General features: G+C 42.7%; 1 protein-coding gene and 1 long non-coding RNA gene across 8 annotated transcripts in view; one reads left to right on the plus strand and one right to left on the minus strand.

Annotated features, from left to right (window-relative positions):
* The window catches only part of PCDH7 (protocadherin 7), a 272,710-nt gene extending 256,940 nt beyond the window's left edge, over positions 1-15,770 (minus strand). For 4 of the 7 annotated variants that reach the window (XM_039551547.1, XM_039551545.1, XM_039551544.1 and 1 more), the window contains exon 1: positions 10,967-15,769. In XM_039551547.1, the coding sequence (XP_039407481.1) occupies positions 10,967-14,137 (3,171 nt within the window). In that variant the 5' untranslated portion in view covers positions 14,138-15,769. Of the gene's footprint in view, positions 1-10,966 lie in introns of all 7 variants that reach the window. The other 3 variants (XM_039551546.1, XM_039551543.1, XM_039551548.1) reach the window with 1 other exon arrangement.
* Positions 15,771-15,861: 91 nt separating this feature from the next.
* Positions 15,862-16,576, plus strand: LOC120409950. Its single transcript, XR_005601840.1, has 2 exons — positions 15,862-16,152; positions 16,366-16,576. It is a non-coding gene; the product is annotated as an uncharacterized LOC120409950 (long non-coding RNA).
* The last annotated feature ends 192 nt before the right edge of the window (positions 16,577-16,768 follow it).

A 16,768-nucleotide genomic window follows, 5' to 3' on the forward strand; every position in this document is an offset into this window, starting at 1 on the left:
GTAAGGGTAATAATAACAAAACTAGTAATGCACAACGCAACATGAAATGGTGTAGGTCATATTTTAATTGAGGCATTTCAGTGAAGGATAGAAAATTATGAAATGAGACGGGATATGTTACGTGAGAAGCTTTTACGGCAAAGTCATTTTCTTTAGTTTAAAAAAAAATAACCCACATTGTAAATGCTAAAAGGAAGTCTTTTCTACTGTCAGTTACTATAAACCCATCACAAAGTATGAATACTTAGTCCTTAATGCTAAGTCTTTCAAATCCTTGGACTTATTTAATTTATTTTTTTCTTTGATAACAGATGGATTTTCTTTTATCCTTAGTAATTTGCATCAATAGTAGATCATGAAGTCTTATAAATATATAAAGCCTTTTAGAAACATTTGGTAGAGTGATGCTTTAGCCAGCCCTTTCATATTTCTGTAACATTAATTCTCCAGGAAGTTTACCGTATAATTTAAAGAGTTCAGTCCCTTCATATATTTAATTAAGAACTAGTATAGAAAAAATACATAAATTTAGTATTCAAGGTTCCTAGAAAGGTGCACTAATGTGCAGTATTAGAAAGTTGAAGATAAATTTTCAATTCATTCTGCAGCTTCTGAAGGGCCAATTGAATAAAACATCACCCAGTCTCCTTGAATATGAGACCATAAGTGATAAAACATTTTGCAATATAATGAAAACAAAATCTTATTAATATATGCTGCACAGAGGAATTTCACACTGTTGCTTATCTTTTCATCTGCACTAAAGAACAAACAAAAAGATCCAGAATACTAGCAACATTGTAAAAATAATTATTTAAAGAACCAGTTGCATAAAAAAGGATAAATTATATAAGTGTCCAGTGATCTCTGCAAAACACAGGATGGAAAATGCAGAGCCATTTTGCAAACACTTGCATAAGTTTCCTTTACTTCTAAACTAAAGCTGTCTTGTGTAATTTTTTTTTAATTCTTGTATAAAAGCACAGAAGAACACCACAAGTAGCAATTATTTTAGCAACATACCTATAATTTCTACCTATGAACCTGGAGAATTTAAACAGAATGAATTACTGTGGTGCACCAAGCCCTAGTGATTTCACGTCTGCTCAAGGATCTGCCAGTGCCAGGTCTGAACCTAATGCGTGAACCCACCCATTACACAAACCCACATGCTGGTGAAACACCTACCACACCTCAGTGGTAATTCTCTGTCAATCTATAAAGCACAACTCACATCTGCACTGCAGTTAGATAGTTCAGCTATGTCCCACTACTCTCTTTCATATGTATATAGCAACAAATTGAGCAAAATACATGACCCAGACTTTGTGTTGTAATTCCTCAGAAAAAGACTCATAGTTTAAAGATCTATGAAAACAGGTACTGCTTGGTTTCACTCCCATAGTTGTCACTTTTACTCATCAGAATTAACTCCTGTTCTAGAAATAGCTCAATCTTACGAGTAAAATTCAGGCCCTTAAGTTGCAGGAAGAACAGTAAAACATTCAGCATATAGTCAGAGGAGCCTTCTGAGTGAATTTTCTAAATTCACTAAAGTGTGACAGATCTTACCCAAGATCTGGGCTGAGGTTCTGAGGCTGAGCATGTAGTGCCCTGTTAAGTAGAGATTTCTAGTTTCCAGTGCAATTATTCCTTCCATATACAAACCCACACCATTACTTGAAAATTCAACAAATATTTCTCTCTCAAGCAAATCAATTACTGTCCTTCTGTAAGCTTGTACTGCAACTGGAATATAATTACATGATCACTGAAAATAGCACTTTTCAAATTCAGCAGAATGATGGATATCCTCTCTCACTATCACGCAAAGCACAGGTTATGTCATTACAACCAATTTGGAATACATGGATGGAGATAAGGAAACTGCTTCACTATTTCATTACTCAAATTTTATGACAATGTAACTTCACTTAGAGAGGGTGTGACATAACAAGATCAGACGTATGTTAAAACCAGCAAAACCGTAAAAGTCGTGAATAGCAAAGGTGTAAAATAGGGGTTTAAAATATAACTGTGAAAATGTTGGGACCAGGTGAACCAATGCTTTAGCTTGCTGTTGGTGTATCATCTGTATTCTCATTCTTGTCTTTCATCTTTAGAAAGACTGCAAATTGCAGAAGTATTTTCTCTTGTTTTAAATAGGACTTGAAATAGACTAAACAGATTTTCCTAAGCAAATGGCCAGATTTCATCTGAAGCAAAGTTTTGCATTATGAACTTGATAGGAATTTTCAGGCCAAGACTTTTTTGTAAATATGCCTACAATGGTAACACACAGCTGCATGAACAAACACCATGACCTGTCTGGGGTCTAACAAAGGTGGTTTGCCACATGTATTCTTGCTGTACCATTAGCTTAAGAATATGTTCAATATTAAAATCTTACTTTTTTGAAATGTCATTAAAGCCCCATCATTTCCAGACCTTCTTACAAAGATAATTTTACATTTGGATGTAATATGTGAAGAAAACCTACTCTGTTATTTTGCAAATTATACTTATATACATGCTGATAACTTAAATGCAGGGGATTAACATCCAAACTGATAAATTGGTATTCTCTATCTATATTTTATTTTAATATGAAGCATTTTCTGAATATTACAACACCTCATACAATTTACAGCAGCTAATACTAGTTGAATTTGATTGACTTTTGTGGAATTACCTGTAGTTTCACCTGAGATAAACATCAGCCTGAGAGGTCTGACAATGAATGGAAATTCAGTTAAGCTAATTGCTTATATGTGATCAGGTATCTGCACATGCAGATTCTGTTCTATTAATTGGCATGTGTATGGCACACACATTTGAAAATTGTGCTGAAGTTCTTACAGGAAAAATAATTTTCAATCCTGCCAAAGCGCACTACACACAGAGTGCTTAATTTTATTTTAATTATTGTTCCTTTAAGTAAACCAAAGGATTTAGTGATTGCTTATTTGTTTGGCCTTGAGCTGCAGCTACAGAAGAGTGTCACAGAAGACACCCAGGTCTTTCATCATACACCCTGGGTGTGCAGCTCTGTGCAGATAGTGCAGGAGCTTTCAGGTATCTAAACTGACATTAGGATGTGCACACTTAGATAGCTGAATCATAAGCAGAATGCCATAACAGTCTCCGTAACTTCCTTTATTTCATTTTCCAGCACAACACTGAACTCAGAAAACTAATTCTACCCCAAACTGTATCCCTGTAAAAGCATTGTCCTGATGAAGGGTCTTTTTTTACCCAAGGATAAGTCTCTGAGATTGTGTTAAAGTAATTCTGCCTCTCAAGATTTGGTATCCAATGGAAGTAGGGGCTACTTCTCATATTTTACACTGCTCCAGGGCTGAAAAGACTTTGACATTTATACATGGATAGACAGAATAAATTACAACAGCCCCTCCCGTTTCTCTTTGACAAGCGTTACAACAGACAATACAATTGACATATAACACAGAATACATTCCCTGGCCTAGTCAAGAATCTAATTTTCATGGAGTTTATGGCAGATTCTTCATGATCATCATGTGACCATGTAATTCAGGAATTTTTATGCAGTCAGGTGGCAAATATTTTTTTACTTACAAGGTGGTACTGTAAAGGAATTTGTTCAGACATGACTGCAGGATATTGTCTCTGAATTTTTGGCAGATGATATTTCTGTATTCTGGTTCTATCTATGAGTGATTTTCAGCATCAGCTAGTACCTACCTTCTGTACCTAACCTTAAAAAATTAACGTTACATAATACACAATTATCTGTAGATAATAAAAGACCTTATATCAAAAACTTTGATAAATACTAATTTTTTTGCTTCCTAAAACTGCAAGAATGCTACTTGCAAGCACACATTCCTTTCATTCAATTACAAACTCAGACATTAGAACATTAAATCTGTAGCAAAATCTCATCCGACAGGAAAATTTTTGCCTTTAAAACTTACTCTTGTCAATAGTTAATAAGGAAAATTAAGTTTTGAAAGACAAAGATAATGCTTTTCTTCTCATTCTTCTAGTAACTGTGCTGTTTGTGATCCACTCTGAGTGAAACTGAACTTTTGGGGCTATGCTGCAACATTTTACAAACTAATGATTGCAAAACATCTGTTTGCCTAAATGAGAGGAAATTTTTTGACTGGTATAAACAACAAAAAATCCCATCACTTTTACCTACCTTACAGTTTTAAATGGCGCCAGAACATTGTTTCTCTTCAAACTTCTAAACCCCAAAATTTGTTCTAAAGTTTTTCCATATTCTCCTTTCACAAAAAATAATAATAGGCAGTTCCTCCACACTGCTCGTACGTGATATATATATACAACTAATCCCTTGGTTTTTTTAATACCTTCAAAAGTTGTTCTTAATTTTAATTTTAGACCTCTTGTCAGTGAAAATGGCCACATAACAGTGAGAAAATGATTCATGCTAAGCACATCTCCACACAGTTGGACAACTTCAGTATGTGTCACTGACATAATTCAGGAACTTGACTAACTGGTACTTCAGTATAATCATATTTTGAGATTTTGACATGTTCATGACCTGCTCTCAGTTAAATATTTATAAAGGAAATTTCATTAAAATAAGAAATTAAAAAGTTTAAAATCTCCTATGGATTATTCTGGTCTTATTCTATTCTTATTCTTGTCACCCGTTTTAAATGCTCCACTAATCTTAGTTACTCCAGCATTAGCGGGATATTTTGTCATCCACAACAACAAAAAAAAAAAGTGACCTTGGGAAATTTGTTTCCTGACGTGTATGGAAGACAGTAAGTCCGTCTTAGCTTGAAATATACATTTATGAATGTCAGAATTTTCTTTTAAAAACTTAATTAAAAATTAAAATAATGCAAATTTATACACAAAAAATCCAATAATTAAAAAGGGTTTTTTGATCCTTGAGGGTAACTGTTGGTCTATTTTTGTCATTTCAATTACTGATGAAAATGAATGTATAGTATATGCTAGAAAGGTCCAAAATCTGATAGGAGAAAACAAATCTTCTCTTCTAGAAAAGAAAAATCAGGGAAGAAATATACAAAAATACCGTCTTCTCAGCACATGCTGAGAAAAAACACCTAAAAATTTAATTATTTTTTTTTAATGGAAAAACGTAGAACATAAATTACATAGAACATATTACATGCAATATAGCCTAAGATGGAAAAAAAAATGAAAATATTTTGCAGCTTTAACAGTTTCTAAATATCTTTTGGAAGCTGACTTGCTTAGAAAATCTGCCTGCTAAATACTGTACTGAATTGCTCTTATTCCTCTATCAGTATTTCTTATATATATAGTCAAAATTATGTTAATCTTGTTAAGATTAGTAATTAAGTACTAAGATGTTTTGCAATTATAGTGGAGAGTTCACAGTGCTTGTCAGGGATTTAGTTGACTTATAATGCTAACAACTTTTGAAGTTTGTTGATTTTCTTTTATATTTTAATGCAAAACCAAATTGATTAGTTTTATATCTCAAAGCAGCCCAGCATATTACTAAGTATATAAACCTTCCAAAACTTTTGAAAGAAAATACTTAAAGGAAAATGAGTCTGAAGCTGCAGATATTTCTCTGAAACAAAGCTGTACTGATGGTCAAACTAGCAACTATCCCAAATACTAAAAAACTAGGCAACTAAACACAAATTAAAAAAAAAAAAGAAGAAAAAGAGATAGAGAGGAAGAGGAAGAAACATACTCAGAAGCAAAAAGACTGACAGCAATAGTCAAACTGCTAACCATGGTTATAACTCAAGTGCACTATGTACAACGCCAGAGAGCTGTCTGAGTTGATAAATCAGATTCCATCCTTTTAAAGATGTTTCTTGCTACCCCTTGCCTATAATAGTACTGTTCTTTACTTATTCAGAGCATGTATCCTCCTTTACTCAGATCCTGTCCCTTTTGGCTCTGTACATCTCCTGGGAGTGCAGAATGATTCAGTGGTAACTTAGTCATTTGCTCACTGTACAAGATGATTTTACTGGAGAGGAAAAAATAAAAGCTGCACTTATCAGTGGAACACTTTGTGTTAAATAAAGATAATTAAAGCATCAATGATACATCCATTTCATGTTTAATTAGCCCCTCTCTCATCATAATTTGCTACTGAAGGTCAAATGTGGGTCACTTTTAAAAACTAATTCTAAAATATTTAACATAATGCAAAATGAGAACAGAAAATTGAAAATACTTCTGTACACTTTTCGCTAAACAGTATGAAAGTTAAGTGTGTGAAAGAAGTCACCAATGTAAATGTTTATACTTAATCATGTTCCCATTTTTTTTGACACGGCAGTTTAGTACCACCATAACATTGTTATTTTTATGATTATTAAACTGTAGGATACTTGCTTACCTCTAAGTTGTGAAAAACTATTCTTTAGAGGTGTTTGGGAATATAAAAAGTAGCCTTTGAGATAAGCCTCTCCATGTATGTGTCTGTCTGTACATAAATAAGAGGAAAGATGATGCTTTCCTGCAAGGTTAAACTGATTGCCCCCTTAATGGATGAATCTGGGGTCCTATTAAGGCTGCTGGATATATGTGCATGTTTATGAGGAAATTGACCTGTTTAGTTTATAGATACAATTCACATACATGATAGCCAACTAGTCAAAATGCTTCTGCAATATTGCAGCAGACTGATTAATGTTTGAAATTTTATGAAATAAATTAACTGGCTACCAAACAAAGATTTTTTTTCAGAAATTAATTTCTATGTATTTCACTTTCAAGGAAATACGACTTTACAGAAAATGCATATAATTTTGATTAGAGTGTCAACACTGGTTTGATAAACATTTTTGTTCATGAAACAGTACATTTTCAATGAGAAAGGGCATTGGGATTTTTCATAAAGAATTATAGAATTGGCTAAAAAGCCAACACCTGAATTACAGAAATAATTCTGCTCAGAAATTCCTGAACTAGTTCTGCTAGTTCTACTGAGAATGACCAATACCTCCTAAAAAATAACAAGCAAAAAACCCCTCAGCATCACAACTGAAGTATTTTAAAGAGCCATCAATCATTGATTAGTAGAGCAAGTAAAAAAGAAACCAAGATAAGGTGACGGCCAAGAAATACAAACATATAAAGAGTGTTTAAAAGGCTTGTTCTTCAAAGAGTGGTTGATAACATGCTGATTCGTGATTAAAAGTTTCAGTGAAATAAAGCTGCTTATATGCCACTATTTTGCACCATGAGACAAAGAGGTGGAGAAGTATATATTATAAAAATATATCTGTAACTAAATGATAAAATAAACAATTATTTACAATTAAAATTCATTATGAGTTTTATGATTAAGTATGTAACTCTCCAAGCTGCTAAGTGATTCCCCTTAGGCACTGAGCTTTCATTATCTTTGGCTGTCTTTGCTAGAAGTTAGTAATATCCAGGCTCCTCACAGGCAATGTGCAGCACCTGGAGGGTACAAATTTTAAATCTGTGATCCAGAAAAACTTGCTTAAACTAATCGCCATTTAGTAAAACACTTCTGTATAGCTTTAACTATAGCAAGTGATTAAGACCTGTGGAATACTAAGTGTTCTAAACACTTGTAGTGCTTTACTGAAAAGGAGAGAATTGATAAGTGAGAGGCTAAAAGAGTTATTTCAGACTAATACCATGCTAAATAAGACAAGAATAAGAGTTAAACTTGTTAAAGATCTCCTAAAAAAAGAGTGACTGTGAAATGTCAGAAGTCTACTGAATACAGAATTTTGTTTTAAACTTTTTATAAAAGCCATGATGTCAGAAGGAGGAGAGTTACAAATTGTTTGCAGTTTTCTCCAATGAAGTTCTCTTACACAGTACTGTATCAAACATGATGTATTTTGAAACTCATATAAGAATGCAATTCATCACCTTAAAGAGGAAGTATCAAATAATTGGAATGAAAACAACTTGTGTTGCCTGGGGTACACCAGTCAGTCATGTAAGTAGAGACTTTATTTCCTGACTGCTGTATTGTAGATATAAGTATCAGTAACCAATTCTAATTACACTAATGGGAAATTAGCATCACTCTCATCTCCAGTAACTTAGAGCAGGTACGTTCTGCTGCGTCCACTTATTTGTTCTAAAATTTTATACACTGTCTAATGTCTCCTTAGAACAAAGGGAACTGACAATGAGTAAATAAAGGCAGTCTTAGAGATTTCAAGCAGTCTCCCGACCACAGTCACACTATTATGCTACTGGTTCTATTCCACATGTACAGCAGAGCTATGAAACAATCTGATATACACCCCATCAGAACCCTTTATCTGCATCTGCTTCACATTTCTCTCTAAATAATTGTGCTGAACAAGAGCTCCACATGGTTTGGGTGTTAAAAATCCTCAGGTGTTTTGCCTGCGAAACTGAGAAATACTGCACTGTCAATGTTTGAGACGTGAAAAGTGTACACATTATTTATCCAAGTCTTAATGTCCCTACTACTATGCAAAATTAACAAAACTATACAAATGTCACTCAGCAACAAGCTGGCAAGTATCCACAGGAAAGTGGTAACAGAGGGTTTGTGACTGATCGTTCCTCCCATAAAGTCTGTTATTTAACAATACCTTTACTGTTTTCTTGGACAATTTCCAACTTCTATGCATGCTTTATAAGTATGCAAATACTTTCTACATATTTAAAAAAAATAGATAAGATATTAGAATGCTGGCTATAAACTACTTGGATAAGTGAACTTTCATAACAGGCTAAATATTTAACCCAAGAGAACTATCAAGAGTGAGAAACTGGTTTGCAGCAAACTACATAAGTAATGGAGCAATTCAGGGTGCGCTTCTTTGTAAAAGTGCAATAAAGCCATTTTCCTCTAGTAAGTTTTCTCATATATTTTATACCAAACAAATGCTTGGAAAATGTTAAGTAATTCAAAATATATTCCTGTATTATGAGTTGGAGTTTTTTATCAAGCAAAACAGCAACTTGTAATGTGTATTCCTTTACCATTCCTACACTTAGTATGCAAATCATTCTTTGACACTGAAATTAAATTACACTTTAACAGATTATAATCCATATGTTTAGATGAATTGCAGCATCAAGAAAGAAGTGGTATCTAATTATCATATATTCTATCACTAAATTTATTCCAGTGTTTGCTAAAATGGCAAAATCTACTCTGTGTTTAATAAGCCTTAGGAGATAAAAGCTAAGGAACTTTGTGTTTTATACAGACTATTCTCAAATTGAAATTGTGATGTCCTCTCTAGGGGAGCATTAATTAAATGCATCACCCAGAAACTACTGTGTCATTCTATAAGTCTGTATCACCTGCAAAACCACATACACAAAAGCACTGGCAGATAGTACAATCACACTATTTTGGTGACCTGAAAGAATGGGGGAGGGGGGCAGCTCATACAATTAGTTTTATTCTACTATATTTTAAGTATTTCTGAGCAGAATGTAAATACCGGCAACACTTGTAAAACTTCAACTTTAGTAAGGTAGCAGACATTTCAAAGTATAAAAAAATGTCATCATGTACCATATTTACATGTTAATAAGTTGAAAATAAAGCACTTTTGTCAAACTAGTCAGAATTTCCCTTTTCCAGACTTGGATGTGTATTTACATGAATCAGCATTCATTTGTCTCTGGCTTCTTGCATAACATGCATTGTAGCTGAGGAAACATTCAGGAAATTATCTTATATGTACTATCATCCAAAAAGTACTCCCCCATAAAAGGGCGACCTCTGTTCAGGCTGCATATGCGTCTTATAAAATAAACGGAAGCCTTCACTTAGAAGCTTGATTCCCCTCTGTGCTGTCCCTATTTTATTTCAAGGACTACAAAGATGTCCCTACCATCACCAGTTGTAGGCTATCGGAGCTTCACTGAACCGAGCCCCGCCAACACAGCCGAGACCAGAGCCAGTCACTCGTGGCACCCCTGAAGGTACATTTCGCTCCGAGAAGTCTCACGGCAGTCACACTACAAACAGAGCTATGCGGCAGCTGGGCGAGCAAATTAGGGCCTCTCAGCTTGAATGAAATTTCATGTGATAGGCAAGAGGGGCAAAAAAAAAAAAAAAAAAAAAAGCAATGAAAGCCTACTGGGGTGAGATTCTAAACTCACTAACGCTTATGTGTATTCAGAGAAACTGCTGCAATGAGTGCAATCTCTGTGGTGTAAATTAGAGGGCAGATAGGCTGTGTAGATTATTTAAGCATTTTGGTCCTAATGAAAGACCCGGTAATTACAGCCATTAACGCTTTAGCGCGGCGGCTGCAAATACACTCTCACCCACAGCTTTAGGAAGCGTCAGGCAGGCTGCAACCCCCTTTCCCCGAAACACCTGGCTGCCGAGGAGAAACTGGAAACTTTCCTCTTCAGCCGGAGCTGACACGTCCCTAAGGCTGGGAAAGCATCACGGCGGGGGAAGCGCCGGGACCGGCTGATGGAGGCGGGACCGGGGAACGGGCGGGGGATGGCGGCTCCGCCCGGTGGGGGGCCCTAATCTCCCCTCGACCCCCCCAAAACCGCGGGTTTGGCCTGCGGACGCGCGGCTGATAAAGGCATCTCAGGCTGCCTTACAGTTCGCTGTCAGGACTGGCGACAGAGAACCCGGCCTGCGCGGCCGGCTGCCGCTGCGCCTGCAGCGGGGCAACGCGGTCCGGTTTCATGGACGGGCTGGTTGGCTGCCGGATCGGAAAAGCGGAGGGAATGACAAAAATTATAGTAATAACAATAAAGATCTCTGACTGTCCTTCCTGCATGCTGCGTGTTGGTCTGTGCACCTGCCTGCCTGGAGGGAGGGGGGCGGGGATACCAAACGGAACGGGTCACTGAACCTGACGGGGCGTGTGCCTGTGCCGGTGTGGGAGGCGGGGGGAACGGGCATCCCCGCTCCCTCACCCACTCTGTGTGCGTGTGCGTGCGTGCTGGGGCCCGCGGGGTGCGCGGCGTGCAGCGCTCTTACCTGCTTGCTGTACTTGCTGCTGGCCTGGCAGCTGTACTCGGAGCAATGGTCCGAGCCGATGGAGATGTTGTCACCAGCGCCCACGAAGGTGTTGGCTGGGGGCAGGTCCTGCACGGCCTGGTGCTTTTTGCCAGCGGTGGGGGACTGCGGGTGCAGCTGGACGGTGGGCAGCGGTGAGCTTGACTTGTAGTGCCTGGCCAGGTCAGGACTGCCTGGGCCACCATTGACGGAGCGATATCGGCCCATGCCAGGGCTGTCCGAGAGCTTCTCATTGACACTGTCGTAGCGCTGCCCATTGGGCTTGGAAGCTTCAACGGTAACGATGCTGCTGTAGAGGGGCTGTTTGCCCTTCTTGCCTTTCTTGTCCTTCTTGGGCTTCTTGGCCTTGTCGTGCTGCTGGGGGGTGAAGAAATCCTCATGGTCCTTCTTACCGGCCTCGTAGCCGTGCTTGCCCTTGGATCGGCAGTAGCGGGCCATGACCACCACCAGGATAAGGAGGATGACCGTCATGATGCCAGCCACAACGCCAATGACTATGCTAAGCCGCTGCTTGCTCAGCTCATAGCTGGGATCACCAGCAATGTCCTGGGCCAGTGGGGTGTGAAGGCTGCGGGCCACCTGGCTCTCCACCACAGTGGCGTTGGACAGGCTCTCATTGACAAAGACATGGAGCAGGGCAGTGGTGGACTGGGGTGGCTGCCCACTGTCATTCACCTGCACAACCAGGCGGTGCAGGCCATAGTGCTTGGGGGCCAACTTCCCCACCAGTGACACCACGCCACTGGCTGGGTCTATTTCAAAGAGTTTGAAGGGGTTGCCCCCAACAATGCTGTAGTTGAGGTCAGCATTGAGACCAGTGTCAGAGTCAGTGGCCACCACTGTGGCCACCACAGTGCGCAAGTTGCTGGAGGGTGGCAGTACAGTGTAGGAGCTGTTGCTGGGGAAGGTGACAGTGGGTGCATTGTCGTTCTCATCCATCACAAAGAGGGACACAGTGGCAGTGGCAGAGCGTGGTGGCTCACCCCCATCCACTGCCTTCACCTTAAAGGTGTAGCTGGTCTGCTGCTCACGGTCAAAAGAGACAGTGGAGAAAATGGTTCCAGTGTCATTCTCGATGGAGAAGATGCCAGCCGCCTGGTCGTGGTCTCCAGGCTGGATGGAGAGGCTGAGCTCAGCGTTGCGGCCCTTGTCAAAGTCCATCACGGTCACCATGCCCACAGGGCTGTTGGGCTGCAGGTTTTCCTTCACATAGAAGGTGAACACATCCTGCATGAATCGGGGCTCATTGTCATTGCGGTCTGACACTCGCACCACCACTGTGGTGGAGCCCTGCAGGGATGGCACCCCCTTGTCCCGGGCCGTCACCTGAAATTCATAGGTGTCACGTTGCTCGCGGTCCAGCACTGCCTGCACTGACACATCCCCGGAGTCAGGGTCAATGCTGAAGATGCTGCTCGGTGCCTCTGAAGAGAGGGGGGAGGCCTCCAGGGAGTAGGTGATCTCAGCATTCTTGCCACTGTCCGCATCTGTGGCAACCACTGTGGCCACCCTCTCACCAGGCAAGTTGTTCTCTGGAAAGGAGACCTCCAGCACGGCCTGACTGAACATGGGAGGGTTGTCATTAGTATCCCCGACCCGCACCAGCAAGGAGTTGTTGCTGGACAAGCTGGGGCTGCCTGAGTCCACGGCCACGATGACCACATTGTAGTCACGGACAGCTTCATAATCCAGAGGGGCCGAGGTGTGGAGGAAATATTTGCGCTTATTCTGTGGCTCTCCTTCACCCTCACTGGCCGGCTTGAGCTGGAAGGGCACGTCGCCAACCACGGTGCAGGTAACCACACCATTTTCACCTTGGTCCCGGTCTGACACCTGCACCAAGGCGATGGGTGTGTCCACCAGCACGTCCTCGGCCACGCTAGCCACCCCGTCCCGGAGCGGTATGCGCCCAATTTTCCGGATGTCGATAGTGGGCACATTGTCATTCTCATCCCGGATGTTCAACACGACAGTGGCCTTGTCTGTCTTGGGGGGCTGGCCTCGGTCTCGGGCCATGACAGTGAACCGAAGCTGGTTCACCTCCTCCCGGTCGATGCGGTGCAAGACGCTGAGCCAGCCCGAGGTCTCGTCCAGCCGCAGTAGGCGCCTGACGGACTCAGTGGCCGCCCCGAAGACATACTCGATCTGCCCATTCACTCCCACGTCCAGGTCGGTGGCTCGCAGCTGCAGAATCGGGGTCCCAGGGCTGCTGTTCTCCGCCAGGTCCGCCTCGTAGACGCTTTTCTCGAAGCGGGGGCTGTTGTCGTTCACGTCGGTGATCAGCACCCTCAGGATCGCCTGCGAGGACCGTGCCGGGTCGCCGCCGTCCCGCACGCGAAGGCTGAGCTCGTAGGAGTCTCGCTGCTCCCGGTCCAGCGCCCCCTTGACGATCAGCTGCGGCTGCTTCTCCCCGTCCAGGGTGTCGGCCACCTGCAGCTCGAAGACGCTGCTGCGGGCCGCCGCCTCCGCCTCCTGCCGCCGCTTGCTGCCGCCGGCGTAGGGGGCGCTCTCGGGGGCCGCCGCGGCCGAGCCCCCCCCGCCGCCACGGCGGCCGCCGTCCCCGCCGGGCTCCTGCAGCAGCTCGTAGCGCTCGATGCCGTTGCGGCCGAAGTCCCTGTCGGTGGCGGTGGGGAGCAGGTAGAGGGTCCCCACGGGCCGGTTCTCCTCCACGGTGAGCGTGAGGACGGGGGAAGGGAAGGTGGGGGTGTTGTCGTTGATATCCAGGATGATGACCCGGCCCTCGAAGAGGTCCACCCAGCTCTGCGAGGGGCCGATGACCGACACCTCGAAGTCCAAGAAGCACTCGTTCTCGTCGAAGATCATCTGGCACTGCGGCAGCTTTTCGCGGTCGATGCGCCGCTCTGTGGTGCTCAGCTCGCCGGTCATGTTATCGATCTTGAGATAGTCGGAGCCCGACTCCAGGCTGAATGTCACCTCTCCGGAGCCCGTCACGATCCCCAGGTCGGAAGCCACGTTGCCGATGCGGATGTCGGCGGGTCCCTCCTCGGCCAGCCGGTACTTCAGGAGCTGCTTAGCCGCTGCCAGGCTGACCCAGAGCGGCGGAGGCAGGAGGAGCAAGAAGCAGCAACAGCAGCAACGCACAAAGCGAAGGAGGGTCCGCATCTTCCTCATCTTCCTCGCACCGAAACCCCTCGCCCTCTTCTCACTCCCACCTGCCCCCCAGTAAACTCCCCTGATAAGCCAACAGAGCGGCTGAGAGTCCAGGTGATCAATTATAAAATCCTTCTGTTTCTGGAAACTTATTGTCTCATGACTGGTGCAATTGGTGGTCAAAGCCCTGCTGCTGGCTCCTCTGCTGCTCTCCCTGCCTTCCAGTTGCGATATACTTACAGTTCACGGGACAGTGTATTTTGCTTTTTAAAGATTCATCTCAGTAGATAGGATGGGATTTTCCTCCTCCTCCCCCTTCTCCTCCTCCTCTCTGATTTTACTGTAATCACTTTGCAAGGTTCGCAATAAAAGCAGGAGCAGCACTGTACGATTCGAAGCCCCCCAGGTCGTCGTCTTCGACACTAGAGTTAACTACAATTCACACACTCTCTTTTCTCTCTCTCTCTCCCTCTCGCTCAGCCGTTTACGACCAAGGCATTAGCTTTATTCTTCCCCTTCTCTGCACACACAGGGGAAAAAAATTGTGATTTGCTTTATTCAAAGGGCTTGGGAAAACTCCAAATCCTCTTAGCAAAGGGCAGTTCTTAAAAAAAAAAAAAAAAAAAAAAAGGTAAAGAAAAAAAAATCCCAATAATGTCGGTAGCTGCACAGCTGATAGAAGAACCCCGAATATTACAGTGCAGTCCACAGAATATCCCCTTTGGTTGGCAGAAAAGCACCCAAGTCCATCTTCAGAGATCGCCTAAAATGTTCAGCTCTTTCTCCGGAGCGGATTTTTTTTTTAACAACTCTGCGCAAGGTCATTAGTCACAAAGCAACGATACAGAAACTGCAGAAGCCGTTTGCCCAGAATTTGCAAGTCTGGAGATAAGAACATAGACACACAACAGTCCCAAGTTTGTTTTTGCATCCGCAGTTTGTGTGTGTGCCTTACCTGCATTTGCACTGCATGTGTTAAAGCAATCTGGATCTGCAGCACTGAGAGCGATTCACAAATGAGATTGCAGTCTCTCTCTCTCTCTCTCCTCTTCCTTCCCGTCCCAATGCAGGTAACCAGATCTGAACTTGATCCTTTCAGTTCAAAGGTTAGCAACAAAACTATGTGTCCAAAGGCGATTATTGGTCTCTCGTAATTATACCCGGAGCGGAACAAGATGTAACTGGATCCCCCATGTGAATTAACACAGATTCTGAATTACATCCATATAAAGCAGAATGGCAAAGGGGAGGGGAAAAGACCCGCAACGCGATTAAAAAAAAAATAATACAGAGTTCTATTTGCAAATAAAATTGTATCAGTCAGTTGTTTCCTGTGATCTGCACCGCCACAGTGGGTGAAATCTGCAATTGTGCATTCCCTCCTGTGTCTTTCAGAGAAGTGTGGATCAGGCGCTTTCACGGCAGAGCGGCTTGTGCTTTAAAATGTTGAATGGCAATTGAGAAGCTTCCCACTCGGAAGAAAAAAAAAAAAAAAGAAACGGAAAAAAAAGAAGAAGCGGTAAACCGGCAAGTTTGCCCAAAGTGGAGGGAGCTGCTGAAGCCTCTCGGTAGCTCTTCCCTGACGCTGCAGCAGCAGAGCCGCCTGCGCTACATACACACAGAAAGAGAGAGGGAGAGAGAGAAAGAGGGAGAGCAGAGAGAGAGAGCGAGAGTGAGAGAGGGAGGGAGGGCGGGAGGCAGGGAGGGAGGGAGGGAGGGAGGGAGGGAGGAGGAGGGAGGACGAGTCAAGCGCTGCACTCCAGAAAGCTCAGTCTTACCCTCTGTCTCTGCTGCTGCTAGTGCTGCAAGTGGGATAGCTGCTCATCACAAAACACCAGTTCAGTCCTCCAAACTGATCCTCATTTCACGCCCGAGTGTTGCGTCTGTTGCCTTCTTAAACCCGTGATCTGTAGTGATTTTCTCCTACCCTTTCCCTCCCCACGTCCGCTATAGACTGTGAATCGAGCAACGATTTTTAAAGCAAATGTTTGTTCGCCTTTCTTTTCTTCTATTCTGCATTTTGCGGAATCAAGCTGGTAAGGAAACTCGTTTCGCAGATTCCCACCTTCCCCTGTTGTGTCGGTGCTTTTGTGAAATAGCTGCAGTCACTGTAACTGCATAAAACTCCAGGGAGGCAGGGGGGCTGCCTTAGATCTCAGACTTTCGTCCTGTTTCCCAGTGCTTTTTCAGCCTCCCCGTCTTTGTGATTGTGTTCTTCCTATTACCATGTTTTGAATGTGTCTTTTCAGCATGTTTGTGGATATCCTAGGAGAAAAAAAAAAAACCAAGCAAAAACACCTCGAAGAAGATGATCAGGAAGGGAGCGAGAGGGTTAGCAGAATAAACACATGTAAGAAGTAACAGATTTATTTCTGAACAGAGACTTGCTGCTTCGATGATTGCTAAAATGTAGCGTCACCTACCTGGGTAAGTGGGAAATAAACTTTAACGGTAAAGCTCTCCGGTTCAACTTTGCTTATTCTGGCGTCCCTAGTTCGCGTCTCCTTTTGACTTTGAGCCATTTAATAGCCTATGGCTTTTGTGTGCTCCTGCCCTACCCTTGATGATGCCTGGCTCCTTACCTGTCCTCTCTGCTCGGAGCCCGGAGGGAAAACAGGGAGACTCCGGGGGCAGGCGAGCTTGGGGCAGCCG

The sequence above is a fragment of the Corvus cornix genome, chromosome 4 (genome assembly GCF_000738735.6).
Source record: "Corvus cornix cornix isolate S_Up_H32 chromosome 4, ASM73873v5, whole genome shotgun sequence".
Classification (NCBI taxonomy): domain Eukaryota; kingdom Metazoa; phylum Chordata; class Aves; order Passeriformes; family Corvidae; genus Corvus; species Corvus cornix.